General features: G+C 42.4%; 1 protein-coding gene across 2 annotated transcripts in view; it reads left to right on the top strand.

Moving 5' to 3' along the window:
* LOC117219293 (protein turtle homolog B) overlaps positions 1-24,634 on the top strand; it is a 329,095-nt gene that overhangs the window by 153,042 nt on the left and 151,419 nt on the right. For both annotated transcript variants that reach the window (XM_033468332.2, XM_033468329.2), the window contains exons 5-6: positions 2,051-2,161; positions 16,647-16,874. In XM_033468332.2, the coding sequence (XP_033324223.1) occupies positions 2,051-2,161; positions 16,647-16,874 (339 nt within the window). The remainder of the gene's footprint in view (positions 1-2,050; positions 2,162-16,646; positions 16,875-24,634) is intronic.

The raw sequence follows: 24,634 nt of genomic DNA, 5'->3' as shown, positions 1-24,634 counted from the left end.
TATTTTAACGATTGTATGCGGAAGCTGTCGGTGTTGGACTTATCCGATAAATAGACGAAAATGATCTTCCATCATCTTCCTTGTCGACTTTATGTGGTATATTTCCGTAGGCATTGACGTTAACTTGTCGAACACGCTGAAAATTTGGATACGTATAACTTTTGAACCAATGAGTTCCGCACATTGTAACTTGCATTTTCGATATTTTCTCGGCATTACCTACAGGAATATGCCATAAATGTCGACAAATTTTGGTTACCCATGGAAAACAATAGACCTAATTTATAATAATTTGTAATAAATAACTAGTTATAATCGTTAATCATTACTCAGATTTGTTTCGTCCGATTATTATAAATCAGTTATAATAACTAACGAGTTATATAAATGTTAATCATTAATCACATTACTTTTTGTCCAACGCTAGACTGAAGTATCTATAGCAATTTATACGGAAAAAATGAAACATTTATTTTAATTAATAGCGCATAAAAAGAAGGCCACCTGATCACTACTGATCACCTAAGCCTGATCACATTCTAATAATCATCTTCGAAATTACGTAATGCAGCGCCTCGTGTACTTACTATACTATACTATACTATACTATACTATACTATACTATACTATACTATACTATACTATACTATACTATACTATACTATACTATACTATACTATACTATACTACATTATAGGGTATCCCAAAAATGTCTCGAAATCCAGAAATATGGTGTTCCTGAGGTCATTTTAAGTGACTTTTTCCTTAGCGAAAATGCAATCCGCGGCTTTGTTTACGAGTTATTAACAAAAAAACACTGACCAATGAGAGGCGAGCTCGACTGGCACGAGGCGGCCCAACCAACGAGCCCGCGAAATCCAGTTCCGCTCATTGGCTCGGCCGTCTCACGCCAGTTGATCTCGCCTCTCATTGGCCACTTTTTTTCGTTAATATCTCGTAAACAAAGCCGTGGATTGCATTTTCGCTAAGGAAAAAGTTACTTCAAATCTCCCCATTTCCGGATTACGAAACATTTTTGGGACACTCTGTATACTATACTATATAAACGGCACTGCTTTACCGATTCATACGCATTCGAATTCCATTGCGAACTACACCATACGCAAGATCGTCGATCCCGGCAACCCAAAACTATGGCGACAACGTACTTAACCCCTTGCCATACCATTTTCTTCACAGTTGCAACGATTAGAAGTTTTTCGATTGTAATAATTTCTAAGAAGAAAAGAAAACAATTTATATAATATTTATTGTATATCTACATTTACTGAAATATTTAAATAACGACGACAAAGAATCAAAATTTTATTCAGACTGAAAAGAACGAAATACCATTACAATACTTAACAGATTATTGCTAGAAATATCCATCACGTGTCAGACTCGTCAAAGCATCGCAAGGGGTTAAAGGCGGTTTCTTAGCCGTTAAACTCTTAACGATTACGACTAGTCCTTACGAGAGTCGGTACCAAGTTTAATATTGGCGGCAAAGATATTCCGTTCCACCGTGAAACTCGCTGGACCGTTTTCGATTGGAAAGATCCTTGAACCAAAGGAGCGCGGATTAAAGGGTAGTTCTTACGGGACCGAGAAACATTGGCGGACCGGTACAGGGTACGCGTTTTCCATCCTCCGTTGCGACAATGGTCGAGGGCAATTTCCATCCGGCATCCGGTGAAGCACGCGACGTGACGGGATGAATCTCGGCCTGTTTGCGGTTGCCGAGAGCGAGGGCTGTATCGCGAACCAATCCGGTTGATGAAAAAGTGGAAGTAGTAAAAGAAGAAAACGATGAGGAGGAGGGCTCTAGGTGGAGGGGAAAAAGGTGGGCCGAGAGACGGAAACGGAAGGCTCCGGCTCGAGTGGAAGCTATTTTCCTTCTGCAGCCGTCTAGTCTCCGCGAGAACGCGGTGTTATTCCGTTACCCCGCGATCACGGCCTCTTTTGCTATCGTTTCCACGTCGGGGCGACGTCCCGGACGTATTACGTTTCACCGGCTCACGTTTCGCCGACTGTTTTCTGTTCGCAGTGCCGCCAGCCAAGCCGATAATCTACGACGCCAAGAGGAGAGACATGAGCAAACTGTTCGAGGCCTACCCGGAAGGTGCGGATCTGTTCCTTGTATGCGAGGTCCACGGAGGTGAGTGTCCGACGGTTTACTTACCCAGATTTACCGCCGTTTGTCTTCACCTGGTTCCGATTCCCGCCATTCGTCTTCCGAAAAACTCCTGCGTCGTGGTTCCTGACGCAAGCTCGGCCAAAAGTGTTGATCTAGGTTGGAGTTTGCCAACGGGGCTGCCACTATTCATCGGTGGGAGGATCTGGAGACTTTTAATCCTATATCGGAGTCAGGCTCGACATTGACTTTTGCATAGTTATCTTGTATTAATGTATTAGGTCTGCCGGAAGGTTCTGTCCGTTTAAGAAATGAAAGGAGATAATAGATTTTTCATAAATTTAGTAATATTTATTGTACAATATAATTTCCGTCGGTACTTATGGCCTCTTGCCAGCGCGATGGCAATTTGTGAGCAACATTTTTCAAAAATATATGTCTCAAATGAACGTGTGCATACCTATCGAAATTTGCAATGACATTATCAGACAGAACTTTCCGGTAGACCTAAATAATTTGTTTTATATTCATAGTTTATTTAGAGGGTGTCTAGTTCTACCGGAATATATGTTTTGTTTTTCTTTTGTTCGAGTTAATTTACGTTAATTTTCAGATCATTTATTTTTTATTCTTAGAGTGTTTCATACTTCTTCAATCTTGAAGTGCTACTAATATCTTGAACTAGATTTTCTGCTAGCTTGTTGCTACGATTAGACAGTCTGCCTTTGTACCTGCTGTAGTATAGTAGCATTTCTTCTGCCACTATTGGTATATTTAGGTCATTTCTAATTCGAGCATTGGGTATATACATACCAGGAAGCGTTGACAATGTTCCGTAACGTACTACATACATATATTGGAATCTCTGAATTATTTGAATACTAGAATTAGATGCTACTATCCAGAGCTGGATTCCACACATCCGCACAGATTTTCATCCCTTGACATATCACTTCCTTCGCAGTTACTGCGATTAGAAATTTTTCGATTGCAATAATTTCTTAGAAAGTAAACAAAAATTGATGCTTATTGTGTGCCTAAATTTATTTGAATACTGAAACATTGATAACAAAGAGATTAGAATTTTATTCGAATTTTAAAGGACCGAACAACATCTATGCTCGATAAGTAATTACTAAAAATGTTCACGACGAGTCGGATTCGTCGAAATACGGCAAGCGGTTAATAAGCATTTGTACACCAGTATCTTGTCGTCTAACGCGAGTTGAAACTTTTTGCAAGGCCTTAACCCTTTGGGTACGGCTGAATTCTGCGCGAGGCTATTTCTCTGGACGGCAGAGTCTGATACTGTATATTCTGTCTATATATACAGGGTGGCCCAAAAATGTCTCGCAATCCGAAAGTGGCGGGTTCCTCAGGCCATTTGAGGCAATTTTTTCCTTTACAAAAATTTTCTCCGAGGCGTCGTTAACGAATTATGAACGAAAAACAGTGACCAATGAGAGGCGAGCTCAGCTGGCGCGAGGCGATCGAGCCAATGTGTGGAACTGGGCTTCGCGCGCTGGTTGGCTGGGCCGCCTCGCGTCAGCCGTACTCGATTCTTATTGGTCACTGTTTTTCGTTAATAACTCGTTAACGGTGCCTCGGAGAACATTTTTGTAAAGGAAGAAGTTGCTTCAAATGATCCGAGGAACCCGCCATTTCCGGATTGCGAGACATTTTTGGGTAGACCCTGTAGACTGTTATAAATCGATGTGAAGACAAAAGAAGTGTGAAACAATGCATATGAAGACGATTATTTGGTTCAAACGATGAGCGAGTGAGCTACTAGAACAAGTCACTATAGTGGCGTGTCGTCCAGAGAGATGACATCTGCGAAAGCCACTATAGTGGCGTGTCGTTCTAAAAGATGACATCTGCGAAAACCACTATAGTGGCGTGTCGTTCTAAAAGATGATATCCGCGAAAGCCAACTATAGTGGCGTGTCGAGCCTAAAAGGTTAAGTTCCGATTTTATTCGATCGAAACAGCCGCCATCTCGTTCGAAATCCCGCGAACAGCTTTGAAAGGAGATCGTTCATTCGATCACCCATAGCTGTTAATTACCGCTCAAGCCACGGACTCGTAACATCCACAAACCCGACGAGTTAATTGGCTCGTAGGCGACGCAGAGAGCTGCCGTCTCCGATACCGATCACGAGGGTAATGGATGGCCTGCGGAAAATACTGCGGGCCACCGGCCGGACGAATTATCATAAGTAGCCGCGCTTATAACAGGTAGAGCCCCGCGTTCATCCGTCACACTCGATCAAAATTTTGAATCGAGCCTCGCTGACCGTGGAAAGGAAAACATGCCCGCGGGTGCACGCGATGGAGAAATGCATCGAGCGTGGAGAAACTAAAGGGTTTGGATGGACTGGAATTCTTAATAATATGAGACTTTTTACGAACACTGTTTCACGCAACTTAATAATCTACGACTCTAAGTAGAGCGATTTGATAAACGCACCAATTCGTTGAAAGGAGACCATTCGTTGAAAAATTTGATTGCGATCTTGCCGATATTATCTTCCATTACGTTTAGCTGGATCGTATTGTTTAGCTTCGGACGAAGAACTCGCGCAGACCTGAAATGAGGCCACACGAGACTATGCAGCCCCAGTGCATTCCCGCGACCGTAAAATCGACGATAGCTCCGCCAATGCATCGAATTCCGATCTGCGACTCGCTATTATTTATTTCCAGAAAAGAAATGTATTTTCCGGACCGGTTGCTCGAGTCGGCGCGCATAAACGGCGCTGGCCGATTTATTTATCGCTTCGTTTCCGGCGTCGGATACCCGGGGGCCCGGGCTTTCGAAAAATGGCGTCCCGCGGGGTGGAGAATGTGTCGCCGCGTTAGGATAAACGGAAATCGTCCCACGCGCGGTAATATCTGGCTTGTCGTGCCGCGACGTCTGGCAACCGGAGGAAATCCGTGCGCGGCGCGCAGGCGATCGCGCGTAAATCGCTGGAAAAGAGATTGCGGAGGCGCAAACGTCTTCCGAATCTTGCGTACCGAACGAGAAATCCTATTTCCTTGAACCGCGAGTATTCACTGGCGCGAGGCCAATTCCATTTAAAGACGGCGTTCGCGTACTCGAAACGAAGTAGGCGAACTTGAACGAGGACGGCGGATAGGGGATGGATGAGGGTGGGCTGCCGAAAAGGAGGGGTCGCGAGCCGCACAAGAGTCTCGGAAAGAGTCCAGCTTCGTTTTTCCGGGACTCCTCGCGGCCGACGGTGTCCAAGCACCCGGGGATCGCGATTCTGGAGCCACGCCAATTTTAATCCACGAAACTGACGTTCGCACGGCACGAACCTCGACGTCGTGCTTCGTGCTCGATCATCGGCCAACCGAGTCACCGCCATCTTTTTCTGATACGTCCCACGGAAACGCGGGAATAACCGTTAGACGCATTCATTGTTTCCGGGCGCGATACCGCGGCGAGAACTGTCTTCCGCAATACACGGTTCGTCGGATGAGTTCAAAGCTGTTGCCTGAGACTTTCCATCTTCTTCGAACTTTTACCTAGCTACATCCACTTTTTCGTGTCGCAATGTACTTACTTCGCTGGAAGTGTCGGCGTTAACCTGGTTGCCATTTGTTTTGTATCGTCTCTCCTACAAGCAGAGTTCGGCAAACTTCGTTCGATGCACGAGCAACAGAATAAGAATAACATTTTTATTCGTTATTCGCGGATAACGAATTCGTTTATTCGATAAATGTTTATTCGAACGAGAACAACATTTTTATTCGTTATTCGCGGATAACGAATTACTTCGTTTATTCGATAAAAGTTTATTCGAATGAGAACAACATTTTTATTCGTTGTTCGCGGATAACGAATTACTCCGTTTATTCGATAAAAGTTTATTCGAACGAGAACAACATTTTTACTCCTTATTCGCGGATAACGAATATATTACTCCGTTTATTCGATAAATGTTTATTCGAACGAGAACAACTTTTTTACTCGTTATTCGCAGATAACGAATTACTTCGTTTATTCGATAAAAGTTTGTTCGAATGAGAATAACGTTTTTATTCACAGTTATTCTTTGTATTTAAGTATGTTGAAATAAAAATCGTCGTCTTAAATTCTAACTATGTGATCATAACCAAATATCGAAAAATTAACGATATTCAGAAGAAATAAGTTAAAAGTAGCGCTTATGCCAGCAGTGCCTGATTTCCCATTTTGAATGTTGAATTTTTGATAACTGTATTCGAATTCGGCAGCCTCGAAAACAAAAGGGTACCGATTTTTGTAAAAATTGTACGATGTTATGAATTATGTCCGACTTTGGTCATATCAAAAGAATGAAAAGAAAATTAAATCTCGCTGTGACCGAAATTCTTTTAAATTTCGAATTCCTCTTTGTCCCATGGCACGCTCGCCGCGTATCATAATTGCGAGCTGTGTGCCTAACACAGAACGTTGCAACGTTTGTTCTCTCACACTGATACAAGCGAGAGCTGTACGACGCGAGGATACGAAACAAATGGATACGCAGCTTTGCACTTAAACGAAGTAAATGACCTGACACAAATTCACTGTTATTCCGTAGCGCAAGTCATTAACGCGGCGATGTACTTAGATGAACAATTTAGGAAGTTGTTGCTGGAACGTTAACCTACTCGCAGCATCGTTTCGCCAGGGGTGGTTTCCTGTCGGCGGAGAGCAGGAGCACGGCGTAAAATACGAGGAATCAGGATTTCTGATTAGAGAACAATTCTTTCTCCTGTCGCAGTTTCCAAGTCATGTCGGAACGTGGATGTGGCCAAGGCGAATGTGGTTGCAAGTAGGTGATTGTAAATGCATGGTTGTGTGACCGAAATGATTGAGAGATGAATAGTAGATGAACGGGCACCGATCGATATTCTGAGCGAGCGGGATCAAATCGATCCGAATGATTCCACGCGAACGTAACGTCGCTCGGTCGACGACACCACGGCGAAACCGAGCATATTGTCTATCAAAGGTTGAAAACGTTCTGAAAATAGCTGTCTAAAATTGTTATATGTACATATATCGGTTTCGACTGAAACAGTTTCGGATCTTTATGCAAAATAGAAGTGTTCTGCATTTGTTCCGAGAATCAAAAATCTCTCATGGATTTCTGTCTTTCTTACTTACAAATAAAACGCAATTTTATCCGAAAAGCCTAATATATAGATTTATATAATATAATATATCTTATATATAAGATTGTAATAATTGTATTTTATTATATATACAGGGTGTCCTTAAAATGTCTCGCAATACGAAAGTGGCGGGTTCCTCAGGCCATTTAAAACAACTTTTTCCTTTGCAAAAATTTCCTCCGAGGCACCGTTAACGAGTTATTAACGAAAAACGATGACCAATGAGAGGCGAGCTCGGCTGGCGCGAGGCGCTCGAGCCAATGAGCGGAGCTGGGCTTCGCGCGCTGGTTGGCTGGACCGCCTCGCGTCAGCCGTACTCGATTCTTATTGGTCACTGTTTTTCGTTAATAACTCGTTAACGGTGCCTCGGAGAACATTTTTGTAAAGGAAGAAATTGCTTCAAATGATCCGAGGAACCCGCCATTTCTGGATTGCAAGACATTTTTGGGACACCCTGTATATATATCTACTCGAATAGTTTCTTCGAATAATTTTACAATATCTATTCGAATAATTTCGTAATATCAACTCGACTAATTTGAGATAAATAGAATAATTTGTGACGAATAACGAGTAATGTCAATTCTCGACCGAAATAATCGACAAGAAAACAATTCGAATAATACCCAACTCCGCCATCTGCGGTCTATTTCCTGCGGTAAGGACAAACGCGCGCCGCACTGGTCGGAATCCTTGTGCCCAAAAGAGACTTTGCGCCCGGAGTGCGGCGAAGTCGACAACGGCTGAGGCATGAACGGTTTTTCTCCCGGCTCCGTGACATAATTCGTTTGAAAATGCGTGATTCGGGTGCCGGCTGACGCAGGAATCGCGGGCACATAATTGTGCATTGCGCGGGGATCGGGTTTCTCGTGCGAACCCGAGAACCCGTTTATTCGAAAAGCGAATTATACGTCGGGAGGGCTAGAGACGACGAGTGGCAGCCCGCTAATCGACAAAGACGAGGCACTCTTCTGTCTGTAGTGAGTGGTAGCTAGGGAGAGAGCCTAGGAGAGCAAGAGGGAGCCTAGGAGAATAAGAGAGAATGGGGAAAAGAGAGAGAGATGGAGAGAAAGAGAAAGAGAGAGAGAGAGGAGAGAGAAAAGCTAGAAACGGAGGAAAGGGGAATCGAGGGTGAATGTCACACGCTCTCGACTTTCCGGTTTGCGTCGCGGGGAATTATTTCATTGCCTCTGTGAGAGGCGGAAGCAGAAAAGGTGGAAGGCAGGGGACGCGGACCCGGGGATTGCCGTGGGAGGGCTAGAAGAGGGATCTTTATTGCTCACCGGGCTTCCACCTGGTATCATGGATGGCGCAGGTAGGTATATATCACGGGGCTCGCGGGCTGGATACGACTCGGTCGTAATAATGTTACGCGACGGCGAAGGAGGCACAATAAGAAACGAATTTTAGTGGCTCTCGACGGTGTCCGCCCGGCGTTTCTACGACTCCGGATGATTCTATTCCGGCCGCGCCGGCTCCTGTTACGGTCACAGCGATCACGTCCTCTCTGATTTTAATTCCTCGTAAAACCGTGTTTACCCGTGCGTTCCGCCGCGGTATACTTCCCTCCTAACGAGCTCTTTCGCGAGTAATTAGCCTGCTCGCGATTAGCGCTCTCGCCTCTCGGTTTTATCGGCTGGCCATTCCACGCTGTTCGCTCCCACTTTTTCTATTGTCGCGCGTCACTTTCGAGAAACCGGGTTTCCCCGAAACACGCCGCATTACAGGAGAATCCCGCGACAACTGTCCAGATTCTAGCCCCATCACTGATGGAATAACCTTTGGAAGCGATCAAGCGTTTGCAGATGCCCGACGATCAAGCAAAGCGTCAAGCGCGTGATCTTTTTGTACGAAACGTTTGTCATAGTATTCGTCGCGTTTTTCGTTGATTAAAATGGTCTCAAACACGATATAATTACGATTATAATTACCATCTTCGTCTCGAAACGATTCGATTTCGATTTTCTGATCTTCTTTCTCTCTTCTTCATCTAAAAGAATTGCTGTAACAGCTATTTCTTTGGTCGACAAATTAAATCACGTTTTGTATATGTAGAAAACGAAAATAAAGAATATCTATCATGAAATTTCTATGAAATTCAAAGTTTTGTAACTCGCGTTCAAAATATCGTACAGAGATCTCACAGTTGTTGACAATCTCCTCTTCTCAAATTGTCTATTTTTGTGTATAAGCTGAGCGTCAATTAGGAAGAATCTAGTGTACTTATACAATGAATACATACAACACTAATACTACAGGGTGTCCCAAAATTACGGTACCTCCAGGAAATGAGGGATTCCCTGGGTCATTCGAAGTAACTGTTTTCTTAGCGAATATGCAATCCGCGGTTTCGTTTACGAGTTATTAACAAAAAATAGTGACCAACGAGCGTCGAGATCAGCTGGCGTGACGCGGCCGAGTCCGCCTCTCGTTGGTTCAAATGACCTCAGGAACCCCTCATTTCCCGGAAATACCATAATTTTGGAATACCCTGTAGATTTGATCGGACCAAGAACGACAGGATACCGGCGCGGCGATGTGAGCACGATAGGATTTTCCAGAGCCGGAATCGAGACCGAACCGGGAACGGCACGATGGCGTGTTTAATTCCACCGTGGACCAGCGAACAATACAAGCGAAATAGAAATATACGCAACGCGAGTCGCGTTAAAACAAACATTTTACCGCGGTCCGCTGGAAAATTGCATTCGAGGCGACACTCGAACAATGGGGCGACGCGCTCGCCGGGAAAGGTGACGCGCGGAAAAGACTGAAGACAGTATATTGTGCGGCAACAAAGCGTTTCAACTCCTCGATCGCGCGTCGGTGGCTGCGAGCGAGCCAGCTCGTTCCACGAGATACGAGGATGGAGCTTTATTTCACCCGATCGCCGCCGATTAATCGTCATCTATCTACCGACTCGGCTTCTCGCGGTGCGAAACAGGATAAACGACCTCGGCGAGAGATACAGTAAACTGTTAGGTTTCTCGGACGCTCTTCTCATCCGATTTAGTATGCGTGGTTTCACGATTTGCTACTCAACGCACGATTGAAATCTGCAGATCTCAGGGAAATTCTGCCCAACAAAAGGATGACGTTCTTTTGCTTCTCTGTAGAATGTTTCGAGGACCTCGGTCTGTATTTCACTTTTGAAATGCTAGGTCCGCGGTCATAATTCAACAACCAACTGAATAAATGTCTTTCGTTGGACGAAGAATGAATAATACTCAAGGGTTTAGAAGTTGTTAGATAACACTTGTAAAAGTTGTTGGATAAGATTTTGGAGGTTGTCAGATAACACTTTAGAAGTTGTTGAATATAGATCAGCATTGTTTTATTCTTGGATACATAGACACGATGGGAAAAGTCTTCGCACACCTTCTGGAACGGAATAACTTTTTTAAAGTTCAACCGAATGGCTTGAAATGACTGGATATAAATAGCAATTGCATGGAACGACATTCTTAAATTATGCAGAGACAAGTGACAGGTATTAAAAGATGACAACATCTTTTAGGTGTCTTCCAGTTTTTGGACAAAAGTTGTGAAAAACTGTGGTTTTCGCAATTTTCAATTTTTATAGCTCGCAACAATAGCTCGTTAACCAATTGCAGTTTTTGCACAGCATATTAACTCATTGTCTAATAAACTATTGGGTTGGCAACTAAGTAATTGCTGATTTGTTCAATGAAATAAAGAATTTCTTTTTACTTGGAATGAAGTTTAATCTATCATGTATTTTCCATTTTGTTCCATGACCTTCTGCCATCTCTCTGACAACTTGAAAATTCCACGCTCGTAGAAAGTCTGATCCTTTTCGGCCAAAAACTGAGTTAAGTGAGATTTTACAGCGTCATCGTCATTAAAAGTTTTACCACGAAGGGAGTCGTCCAGGGATCGAAATAAGTGGCAATCCGATGGCGCGAGATCAGGGCTATATGGTGGGTGTAACATCAATTCCCAACCAATGTCCATCAATTTTTGCCGAGTGGACAAAGACGTGTGCGGCCTAGCATTGTCCTGCTGGAAAATGACACCTTTACGATCGACCAATTCTGGTCGCTTTTCCTTGACCGCTGCGTTCAATTTGTCCAGTTGCTAACATTCGCGGATAATAAAAAATAACATAATAATAATAATAATAATAATTTTATAATATAACATTTACGGATATCATAAAAATGGGAGTGAGAGACATCTATAACTGAAATCGGCAATTACTTAGTTGCCAACCCAATAGTTCTACAACTATTTAACACAAATCAAGTCGTTTGGTCCGATTAAAATGTGTTGTTCAGTCTTCTACGGTGTATGTAGACTTTTCCTAAGTGTAAGTTAACGACCAAGTAGATTTCACTAAGAATAAGTTGATGTCTGGTTCTTCAGTTCTTATTGCCTTTCATTTCGTTTAAATTTCCGCCTCTTCGTTGTTCCTCCACGGAAGATTTCATGTTCGCGGCAAGTACGAGAACACTGTGAATAACGTTAATCCGTCAACGTTACGTCAAACGAATGGGCTCACGTAGGATCAAGAACAGCCTCATTACGTCCTGTGTCATAAGGATCGTTGCTCGTTGCGCATTTGAATGCAAATTTCTCTCTCCGATCCTACTTTTACGTGCTCATCAAAATATTACAGCCCGCGATATCGGTTACAGATATGTTGGGTACTTAACGGGAAAGGATTTTCTTCGTAATGAAATAGACCGAAGAACACAGTAGCTCGTATATATTAATATTATTATTTTATATTTAATCCTCCTAGTGCCGTGCAAAAGAGTCGTGTGCACCTCAGCGAAATCTACCAAATCTATTTGATGTGGCTTGCTAAAGTCTCGAAAAGGAATTACAAAAATTTAGTAAAACCTGACAGTTAGAAAATTCAGAAGTCAGTTCAATTACATTTTTATTAAAATGAATTCTAACGGAATTCAAGTATAACCTATCATAAATCTAAAAACAAACTTGTCTCTCTCTCTCTCTCGGTTAGACTATATTATTAATTTCAATTATAATTTATTTCTAGAATAAAATTCATTGAATTGCAATCACCCTCAATGAAAACCAATTAAATTAAATTTTAATGAAATCAATTCCTAGTTGAATTTATATAATAATGAACTAAACCATGAAATTGTATAAATGATGTTAAAAATTACATCTAACCTGTAACCATTTTTTTTTAATAATTAATGCTTTCGATATAAATCAAACAACCCACCCTGGTTCATATCTTTATCATAAACAGAACGGAAGTTATAGAATTTTGTCGCGAGAATACGGGTACGTTCGGTGCACCGCGGGGCCGGTTCGAAGAAAATGCCGCGCCAGGGAGCTCCGTAATCTTCCTCGGTTCCTCCGGAGGCGAGAGGATTCCTCGGAGAGCCCGAAAAAAAAAGGAAATGTCTCGCCGAATCGTATAAAAGTTCGGTCGGAGAGTTTTCCCCGTTAATTTCGTAGATTCCATTATTCAAAGTAATATCGGACGTTTAATGAAAGTTAAGCATTTCGGAAGTTTTCCCTCCATCCGCGAGAATTTTTTCGGATCCCCTCGCGAGGGATGGCGCGGACGACGAGCCGCTCGTAAACTGGCTGCAATTAACGGTTCGCGGAAACGCGTGCGCGCTTCTACTTCGCGTCGACGTCGATGCAAACTTCTTAAATTTACTGCCTGCAGGGCCGGCGCGGCGCTAACGAATGTCCTTCTGCTTCTTTCCCCCCGCGATTTTACCGGAAACTTCTGCCACTTCTGCGTGTTGCATCGTTTCGAGACGCGTACGCAAAATATGACGGCGTGCAGTTCATTCTGCAGAGTTCGTTCTGCTCAGTTCGTTCTGCACAGGCGTCGGCGAATAAAGTGTTGCAGGCTGTTCTCCCATGGTGCGTTTCCATTCGAGAGTTTCCATCGACAGTTGCTTTCGGCAGTACAATAAATTTTCCCTAATTGAATTGAAGTTTTTTCTCAATGATATTTCGACCATCAAGACGGTTAGAACACGAGAGCTAGAGGCAGTTCCACCAAATGGGCTAGAACACGCATTTGAATCACTGTTGAATCGCTGTGACAAGTGTATTGAAACTGGGTGAGAATATTTTGAATAAAAAAAATCGAAAAATACTCATATATCTTGTTTCAATGACGTTTTCCTCGGCCAGTCTCGAAACTTATTTGTCGCACTGTGTACAATCGAAAATAGAAAAACCGTGCAGTATAAAACAAAGCACATAAGCTTGTCTAATTGTTATATATACAATAATTAATAATTACATGATATGGTTGACTTTGTTAAAACAAGAGATGCATGAAAATGGCTTTTTCGGGCAATCCCTGCAAAACGTCGTTACTCTTATAGTTTTTTGTCTTGCTGCTTCAGTCCCTCGTTCGTTGCTCAACAAATTCGAATACAGCAGGTTCTTTGTACAAATCGAAGAGTTTCGGACTGACTGATTTTTACAATCGAACTGACCGCAGCACCACGTGTACCATTTATGGTACATAAATAATAATGGTACCATAAATGGTACAAATACAAATACAAACGTACAATTTATGTACCATAAATGGTACACGACGCGATAACTGCTCTAAACAAGCTAACTACTTATGGATTGACGATGCAATCAAATATTGTGTGATAATATATCGATCTTTAGTCGAAACGTCAAATGACCCGAACAACAAATCCAGCCGAAAACGGCTTGGCATGGAACGCGTTAAGGAATTGTTTGCCCGAAGGACGCAAGTAAAAATGTCTGGAGAATTAGTCGTACGATGTGTCCGACGGATCTGCCACAGGATCGCTTTGGGGACGGCGATCCGGGTCCTTTGTGCAAGTGATCCTTCGTCTCGGAGCCGCGACAAGGTAAACGCGAACGGTTGAGCATGGCAGGAAGGAGGACACGGCGTCTCTGGCGAAGCGTGTCCATCGGCCGGAGTGTTCTGCGTCGCTTATGCGTGGCAAACGGGTTGATTGTCGACTAGGACAATCCTCCGAAGTTGAACCAATCGGAATGGACAGCGCGGGGCGGATCGAGTCCGCGTGCCCGAACCCGAGCCCGAGCCCGAGTCCGAGTCCGAGCTGTAGCCCGGTGTCTACGTATGTGTATCAGAGGCTGCGGGCTAGTCGTCAATCACGCCGACCGACGGGCCTTACTCGGCCGCAACAATAGCGATCGCAATGGAAACCGCCCGACGTCCGTTCGTCAATTTATTGGTCCCGATGTACCGCCTGCACCGACACCTAATTTCCCAGGTTAATTATTCCCCTCCCAAGCTTGTCGGCCAGAAATCGCGAGCCGCAATTCCTCCAAGAACCTCGCCGCGTTCTTCGCCAGCTGTATCACGCGAGGCCGCCGTAACGTCGCGAAGACTGCGAGAGACGTTTAATTGACAGCCGGATCGACCATGAATCTCCTCACCAGGGGATATGGAAACCATCCCACGGCCGCATCCCCTAAACCCAAACGACGCTCGCATTCCTCGGTAATAGAACTATAGCGTCTCTCGAAGTGTGCACATGCGTCTTGTCTACGTAAATCGACGCGCAAGCAGGGTTGGGTGGTCATTAAATGTTGATATGCCATCCGGCACATGGTCACGTGCCCGACATGCGATCGGGATATTGCGAGAAAAATAGGGCGAGACTAATCGGTATGTCACTATAAGTGACATTAACTAAGTCTTAACTTTAACTTCGGCAAACTTAATCGAATTCTACCGAAGGTATTGGTAGGCAACTTTTAATGATTTCTATTTAACGGTAATTTTATCAAAGGGGTTAAAGTACGTCTTTTAATCATTTTGAACAGTAACGATTTCCTATGTTCTACGTTTTTCATGTGATCAATCGTTTCTCGACTTTTGCTGTAGCCGTCAGAAAATGAATTCGGTCAATTGTGCGATACGAAATATCGGTGAAAATAGCGTTAATGAAATCTTGAATCTGAACTGAGAAAACCAAAGCTCGATGTTTGCATGATAGTGGACTGAATAAAATGATCGGCCATGTTCTGTTTTCTATGTAATCGCTTCTCGACATTTGCTGTAGCTATCGCAAAATGAGTTCGGTAAATCGTACAATACAAAATCAAGTATATATAAATATAAAATAAAATATAAATATAAATATAAAATAAATAAAAAGTAAAATAAAATAAAATAAAATAAAGTTATTAAATAAATTATATAAAATAAATTGTATAATAATTAAATTACACCTAGCAATTTGTGCCAGAAATGCATAAAATCCGCAGTCTAGATATCTATCTTCGTTTATCCATAATGTTCTACCTCATGTTCTACCTCGGATGTACGAGTTCATAATCGAACCTTTATTATACCAATTGTTATCAAGCATATTCTCAGATAACTGAGAATGGTGTAAACCGATTGGTATGAACCAATCCCGTATACACGAGTACGTAATTCAATTAGAAAACAGCATAATTAACGAAGCATGTAATCCTTACGGCAGATATATAATATAATCCTTAGTAGCAGATAGCAACAATTTTTCAGAACAGCGAACAAGATAATTAACTCTTAATAAGAATATAAAAAAACTTACGAAACTCGTTTTGTGTTTCAATTGATGCTGTTAGGTTACAGACGCCCAACGGTTAAATAGCCGTTTCCTCGCACCACCGGTTACAATCATTTTAACACTTTATCGACCGCTAGCCTATTTATCGGCTTTTCGATTGCCAATGTTTATCGATCGCTAGCCTATTAATCGGCTTTTCGATTGCCAATGCTTATCGACCGATAGCCTATTAATCGACTTTTAGCTATCGACGGTTTTCGCTTCTTTACTGTTTTGTTAGTAGCTGACCTCCTGTATGCTGACCTCCCCATATCCTTATGAATTATAATTATAATAATAATTATTATTTATTATTATTTTTAAAGGAATAAGCACAACACAATGAATAGCGAAAATTTAGCCGGTACTGGGAGCAAATGCGCGCGCGACTAAGCCAGTCCTTACTGAGTGGCAGCCTCAACCACGACCGGACGATAAAGTGTTAAGCTGTAGCCTCTATTATCCGAATTGATAAATAGGAACACAGTGGAAATAATAACTAGCGAACCGCTCTGTTATCGGAATACCTCGGTCATCCGAACTGTATTCTTGCTTACTGATTCACTTCTCCGGCCACTGTAGCAGCCGGGTCAATTTGATCCGCCCCCACTGTCAAAGGTCGTATCGCAGAATGCATACAATAGGAGTATGCAAGCAATAGCCCGTTATTGTCGCGATGTATTATTCGGGCACAGTAATTATCGACCGGATCGATTCGTAGAATGACAGGAACGAATTGTTAGAATCGTATTTCAAGGCGTTCGCCCGTTTTGACGCAGGTAATCCTCGGCCCCGTGTGACATGGTACCTGGAGTCGCAGATAATCGATGCGCCATCCGAGGTTCGAGAGACCCAAGGGCTGGCAGGCGAGACCAATGTCGTGACCATAAGCAACGTGACGCTGAAGGGCCTCACGAGGAGTCACTATCACGCGAAATTGTACTGCAAGGCAAACAACACCCATCTGGCGCCGCCGCTGACCACCGCTGTCATCATCGAGCTTCACAGTAAGTGGTCCTATCGATTCTCCGTAGCCGCTAATTAAATTTACGAGACAAATTGAATTCGATCGCCCTCGAATTTCTAGCAAATACCCTCAAGTTTCCTCTCCCAGGGTTTCAGTAGAAAAAGCTGATCGTTCTGAACAACATTTTAAATTGTATTTGGCTCTGTAATGGTATTCTGAGGGGTCTCTTATGACCCCAAACAAATTTTATGCAGGCGCGGTACAAATATCCATATGTAGACAGCTTTTAAGACGGTATAATCTCTCTAAAATTGAATTTGAGAAAGGATTTGAATTGTTTTAAGATGATACAAGGGCCATTTTGCTAATCACGTGCGTGATTAATGATTACGAATCAAGTAATATGATTAATGATTACGATTTCTAAGTAATCAAGTAATCATGATGATGATTAAAATTACTAAGTAATCAAGTAATTATAATAATGATTAAAATTACTAAGTAATCAAGTAATTATAATAATGATTAAAATTACTAAGTAATCAAGTAATCATGATGATTATTCAAATTACTAAGTAATCAAGTAATTATGATGATGATTCAAATTACTAAGTAATCAAGTAATTATAATGATGATTCAAATTACTAAGTAATCAAGTAATCATGATGATGATTAAAGTTACTAAGTAATCATGATAACTTAAGTCATCGAAACAAATATAATCGTTGATCATGATTATCACAATAATTATTAATCATGTAACAATTATATTTTTTTTATTCTGACAAATCTAGTATTATAGTATCATAGTAGATGATAATTCTGAATAATCTTAGAAAATCTGCATGTATTTCATGATTCAACTCTTTCTATCCTAGCCCTATATCCTAGCCCCCCAGTAGCAAGTGATGACAAAAAATAAATGAATCATTCGTCTGCGATTGCAAATTGCTAATCGATGATTACAGATTATCAAAAGTAATCATAATTACCGATTTACTCAATTAATGATTACTTGATGAATGATTAACGACCACCATGATTACCGTCCATAATCAATTACAGATGTAATCAAGATCAAGACAGGCTTCTAAATATTGTCGACTCGATAGTATCCGAATTAGCAGCGCATTTGGCGTGTTAAACGCGAGTCCTCCGACTCGAGTTTAATTAGCCGAATTGCTGTGATTCGGTAGGCGTTTTTGGGGACGGTTACGGCGTGCTAATCGAATGTCATTGAATTCGGTGAGCTGGGACTGCTTATTGAAAAGCCACGTAAAGTCGCCGATCCGTGGGAAACGGCGCGAAAGGAGCGGTTAACAGCACTCTCGATTAGAAGGTAACGATAGGGCCGCCGGCTTTGCCGAATCATGGGAATGGCGTCGCTTAGGCCCGTGGCCCCGAGACAATTTCACTTAGGTCGACGATTCGCGGAATCGGCGCATACGAAACGAACCGTTCCGTAATGCTCGCTCGTTCCACCGACCAACCGACTTACCCTACAAACGGCTGTTTCAACTTCTTGGATTCTTTCCACCGGTTCGCCCGGCCCCCCTGCTCCCTTGTCTACTTTCCTCGGCAACCCCGTGCAACCCCAGTTCGTTCGAGACGCATTATTCGCGGCGCGGCACCGAGCACACCAACCGCGAAACATATTAAAAGCATAAATACGCCAGAGCGGAGCGACGCGCGCGGAAAAATGCCGGCCTTCCCGTCCCGGCCACCCTCGCAAACCCCTGCGACACCCGCCCCGCGGCGACATAAAGGATCCCGAATGAATTTCAGACGGGAATTACGCGAAACCGGTCGGCAGACTGAAACCGACACTCGAAGATCAGCGTCCGCCGGTTGAACCGTCCTGCGAATTTTCATTTGCAAATTCCAATCGGAAGCCTCGCCTTTCGTCGGGACCACGGCAATTTTCCAGCAGGCTTTCCCCGTTCCCGACAGCACTCGCTGCGAATTCTGATTAGAGGAGAACTGCCACGAATGGGACACTTTTGGCCAGACACCACGAATGGGACGCTAATTCTATAGTTTCTAGTTTGAGAAAGATCAATTCTTTTATTATTAGGTCGAGTCGTAAATAACGTCCGTTCTTTTATCGGACATTTATTTTGTTTTCTCTTTATTTATTTTTGTTTTGTTTTTTTTTCTTTCATTTATTTTGAACGCCTATCTATTTAAAGAACGCAAAATCTCGTTTGTCCCGGTGACTCATAGTGGGTGGACACGAACAATAAATTCTACCTAGACGCATCGGAAGTTATTTTCGACTCGAGCTAGTATAAGTTGACTGCGGATTTTGTGCATTTATGACGAATATGGGTAATTGAATCATAAAATTGGATTTGACAGAATTTGACAGTATTGTTACGCTATTTTCAACTTATCAAAATTAATACGAAAATCGATATATTTTTATTTAATAGTTGTCGACAAATGCAGGCCACTGCAAGAAAATATTGTATAATAATGTCGAGGACAGTTCAAGAAATAGTTTCCCGTTGAGATTCCAAGATATGTTTTACCATTTTCGAGGAAAGTTAGGCGAAATAACGTTGACAATATTGTTACGCTATTTTGAATTTATCAAAATTAATAAGAGAAACAATACATTTTTATTTAATTTTCGTTTCTAGTAATCGTTGTCGACAATTTTTTTTTTCATAAGGTAGCGCAGTCTAATCATAAAATTAGATTAATTATAAGATTATTCGATTATTATATTTCATTTTTTTAAGAACTACGTTTTGTTCCATCCATGAATTGGTGCATTGAACGTGACGGTGTAACAATATAATGTAATATTGGTATCAATCTTATAAGTACTGTTCGTTTATTCATTGTAATCACATATAATATTGCGTACTAATCTTAAGTGACATCGATCTTCTTTACAGATTCAATCTTCTTTCGTACAGACAGAAATGAACAAAAATTTCTGAATAAAAATATCTTAAAAATTAATGACATGAGAAGCAGAAAAAAAGGTTCATAAAAACTCAGTCAAAAGTAAAACTGTACTTTATATAATACAACGTTACGAGAGAAAAGAGAAAGCATGGGAAGTACTTTCAAGCATAAAAAGAATAAATTGAGCCGTTTATTTGGAAGTGGCATAAGTCACTTTACCGTAATGAAAAGTGGTGATTTTTTAACGTTTATACGAAATTATTTATACCGAGAAAAATATCAGTATCCTGAGATAACAGATACAAGTAAATCTTCTCGAAAGTTAGCATCCATATTTTTAAACGTGTTAAAACGCGAACCCTTAAATATATCGACTTAAAAACAAAGTGACTTATGCCACTTTCAAAATAAACGGCTCAATTGTCTGACACAGTTAGGCATCAACTGGCAGCGGCTTTAAATTAGGTGTGCTTGGATACGCATGATACGGTTGTAAAACAGGTATAAATTTATTCTATAGAGAGATTCACAATTTTTGAGATAATGGCAGTGTCCCGTTCATGATAGTTCTTACCTACCCTCGAATGGATTGTTTCTTTCTTGCCGCGTGGCCGCTGCCGAGGCTCGCGTTCTCATTCTTGTTCTTTCTCCTTCCGTTTCTGTCCCTGCCTGTTCCACTTTTTTTCGTCCCGTGCCAGAGCATCCTTATCGATTTCGGCTCCTCCTATCCCGGTCGCCCCGCGGATCGCAGACAACGATGCTGTTCACGGTCCAAACACCGACCACCGAAACCGACTAACCGCTGGTCTCTCGTAAAAATAACGAGACCGCGCTTTTATCCGAATTTTTACACGATTTCTATTTCGAAGCGAGTTTTGAACGTTCCGAGAGATTTTGACACGTTCGCGGTATTCTTCTCCCGTGGGAAAATAATACGCGACACCGGGGCGGATCGCGAGGATCATATCGCGAGTTCTTGCTCGTTTATGGTAATAATAATAAAGATCCGAAACGCCCAGACCGTTTCAAGGCGATGCGACACTTTCGCTCGATGCAGAGTTTTAAATCGCTTTGTGCAAAAGCGAAGGTAAAAACTTTAGGAGACCTTCCGAACGCTTGTAGTCTCCTTGACGTGTTATAAATGGTTTGTGGAAATGGGTTTCTGTTTGCTTGTCATTGAGTACAATTGTTTCAATTTCAACAGCGAACCGACCGAATACCAAATAGCAGCACGCGCCAGTTGCTTTTCAAGAACGACGAGACAGAATTTATTTAAACTCTTCCCTATTTTTATGATAGCTGGAACTAAGAATAAATATATTCAATCGTTCTCTATGAAAGAGTCTTCACGATTCCAACAATGTTCAAACAAAAGTATTGTTATATTTGAGTAATTTTATATCAGTAAATTCGATCTTGAATGATAAAATTGAATTAATTTATTTACTCTTTCTTGCATGGAATTTTAAACGAAATACGTTTAGGTAGGACGATTCGAAATTACTTGTACACTCGTGTGCGGTGGAAAACTCCTTTATTCGTTCGCGGACTTTGTCTCTTGACGAGTCGCGGTGCAGTGTGGCTGTTGTTAGAGAGCGAATTGGAGAGGGGATGACGTTTCGTCCGGGGTACAACGTTTCTTCTTTAGCATTAATTAGTATTAGGGAACAGATTGTGCAAAGACATTTTGAGATTCGTTGGACGTGCAAAAAAAGTCGATGCAATGAGTGTTAACCGATTTCGATGAAATTCTCAAGTAAAAATGGTAAAAAGGCGTGAGCTTCTTTTCGTCGATCCAACTACAGTAAATTACGATTGTTCGAGCCTTGCGGCACGTTTTTATAGTTGTTGACAATCGGTAATGTAGAGATAGTAGGTTTTTGAAACTATTCTATTTATTATTAAATAGTGACACACACGAAATACAATAAAGCAGTATACGATTATGGGTGTTATGTGTGTTGACGTCGTTCACCAGCGATATGTTGTCGTGAAAATGATCGTGGAATATGGAGAAAAAGAAAGTGAAGCGTTACATCCGAGTCCCGCTAGAGGACTCATCAGTAAGGCTATCCTAGCGGGCCCTTGCCTTAGACGTTGGGATATCGGTAGGAAGGACGAAGTCTGTATATATAGGAATTGAGGCGGATCGGTTACTAGAGGGAAGAGGAGCCATCTGCTGGCGGGTCTGGAGGTAGCCGCCATATTCGGAAAGCTTCGTGAGCAGCGCAATTATGAATTTTGAAGGGATTCAAAGTGTTTAATTGCCACACCAACTACCTCAAAAATTTGCTAATATATAATAATATATTATATTTAAATTTGCTAATATATAATAATATATTATATTTAAATTTGCTAATATATAATAATATTATATTAATAATATATAATTATTAGGTTTAATAACGATACGCTAATAATAGTATTTGATTGAATGAAATCGAAATTGAAAAATTCAGCTCTTTAACATCGATGATGTCAACGATCCCACGTTTCGCGGATCCTAATAAAATCAAAACGACAAAATAGATCGGCGTAAAGATCGATTTTCAAAACTATGCAAACCATTGCGTCACCCAAAAATGGGCGAACAGGGGCGTCGAAAGCGTAGGGCTGTGCACGATGAAGATTGCAAAAGAACGAGTGAAACAAACAGCGCGACAAAGATCACGATATTCATAGCAAGCAAACGTGGCGTCGCACGTTGCAACGTGATTGGTCTGAGAATAGGCCAATAAAGAGGAGAGGGGCTGAAATTATTTGTTCGCCGCGGCTTCGATTATCGGGGACCCAGTTACCGCGACGAACTTCAGCTCGTCTCGAGAGTGGTTTAAACCCCTCGGTTCTTCAGCGCGTTGGCGGAGGTACTTTCGAGAGTCGTTACCCCGTTCGCGACTCCGTGAACCCACAAATGTCTCGAGTTTCGTTTCCATTCGCGGAACCGTGCTCCTCCAAGAAACTTCCCGCCGATCGCCGGGGAGGAATCTCGAATACTTTTTTTTTCTTCACTCGCGACAGATCGATCCGAGCTCGCTGACGTTCGCGCTAATATACGTACCAATTAAGGTCGAAACTGGAGATCATGTTCTTGAACGTGTATTGAAAATATACGTGTAAGTACACGTGTACAGGCGCGCTTCGTATACACGTATTTCAGTACGCGTTATAATAAGGATACATATGTATACTCGTGAATGGTTTCATGTACAGTGGCCCACAAAAGTGTTAGTACACCTTTTAAAACGCAATAACTATTTGAAAACTGAATTGAACGACTTGAATTTTCTTTTTTAGATGATAGAGGCAGTAGTCTACTAGACGATGACTGAAATGCTTTTTTTGAACACATAACTCGTTTTTATAGTAGTTGTTGACAATTGGTAACTATAAAAACGATCCGCATGGCTCGAATAATCGTACCTTCTCTTCCCAAATTGTCCATTTTTGTCAATTAGGGAAAATTATAAATATACTATAAATATACTATTATATAGTATATATAATATATATATATATATATATACTAACGTGTCTCTTGGGTGTTGAGAGTTACATTTTTGTTTCTTTCTTAATTGTTCACGTACGAACAAAGACTCTACATTACGATTATGTTATAAAAAAAAGAAAATATTAATCTTTTTCTTCGTTCCATTCCTCGCATCACTGTGCGACACCGAACACGTTGGCACGTCCTCCACCCCGAACGACGAGCGTTCCGCTAAAAAATACGCTCGATAGGAAAACGAACCAGCAACATTGAAGTAACATTTTTTAAATGAAGTTTCCCCCGGGAACGCTGTCGTCTGGCCGGCATCCGACCGAGACCCCTTTGTCTGGCGAGCGGGAAGACTCGCAGCTTGTTAGCCGTTCCCGAAGTTCCCCCGATTCCGCGGCGCTAATGAAAATGAACCGAACCACTCCCCGGGTGCGGGAAAAGCTTTGGTAATTTACGGGCGGCGGCGGCGGCGTAGTTCGCGGGACGCTTTTCGCGCGGTGTAACGGGCTTGTTAAATATCGAATATCGAGCCGGAAAGCAGTCGCGAAGAAGCATCCGTCTTTCGAGCGCCGCAGTTCCGGCCGATGCGCCGCACAAATATGCGGATGCGATTCGTCGGGGGAACGGAAAAAAGTCGTCGGGCGAGACGCGGTCCGCTGCATTTTCGGCCGACGCGGCGCGCGTCGCCGCGCTCTCGTTAGACTTTCAAGCGCATCGATCGAGAATACCCGCGATTCCCGCAATTATTCGACTTACGCCTCGGCTGTCGCTGCCAATTAGACGAAGATCCCGGAGGAGACTTCGGGTCGCTCTGGAACACCGACAACGCCGGATCGATCGTTGAAACAGTTAATTTTCGATAGACTTTTTCCTGCTCGTTTCTCCGCGTCTTTGTCTCGTTGTTCGTTCGCAAGAAAACCTTTCGTGCTTGTCCAGCGTTCGCCGGCCGCTCCGCTGCCCCTAGTTCCGCGTCTGCGAAACGAACGGACGTATTTCAACGCGAATTAGCCCCGTTTCAGGAGATCTTCGTCTCGTGGAAGTTTACTTTGCGATGGGAAAAGCTGCACGCCCCCGAAAAAACCACTCTTTCTCAGGGCCGTTCTAAAAGCACTCTTGGAATTTGTAAAAGTAATCACTCCCCGGTTAAATACCTCGGACCGTACGGATAATGATATTAACGCCGGCGGAACGGCCGGGCCTTTTAACGGGCACAACGAGATCTCGTAATCGCGAGCTAAGCCCCTGTTCGCCCAGCGCTCGCGCGCCGCCCGCTCGCGGATTTCAAGCTGTTGCATATAATTAACGAATTACACACGAACTGCCGAGTTACGTCGCGGATATTAAGAAACGCGGTCCTGACGGCCGTCTTTGCGCCGCCGTCATC

This window comes from Megalopta genalis, chromosome 2, assembly GCF_051020955.1.
Source record: "Megalopta genalis isolate 19385.01 chromosome 2, iyMegGena1_principal, whole genome shotgun sequence".
Taxonomy (NCBI): Eukaryota; Metazoa; Arthropoda; class Insecta; order Hymenoptera; family Halictidae; genus Megalopta; species Megalopta genalis.
The sequence above is the reverse complement of the archived record's forward strand: the minus strand, read 5'-3'. Positions and strand labels throughout refer to the sequence as shown.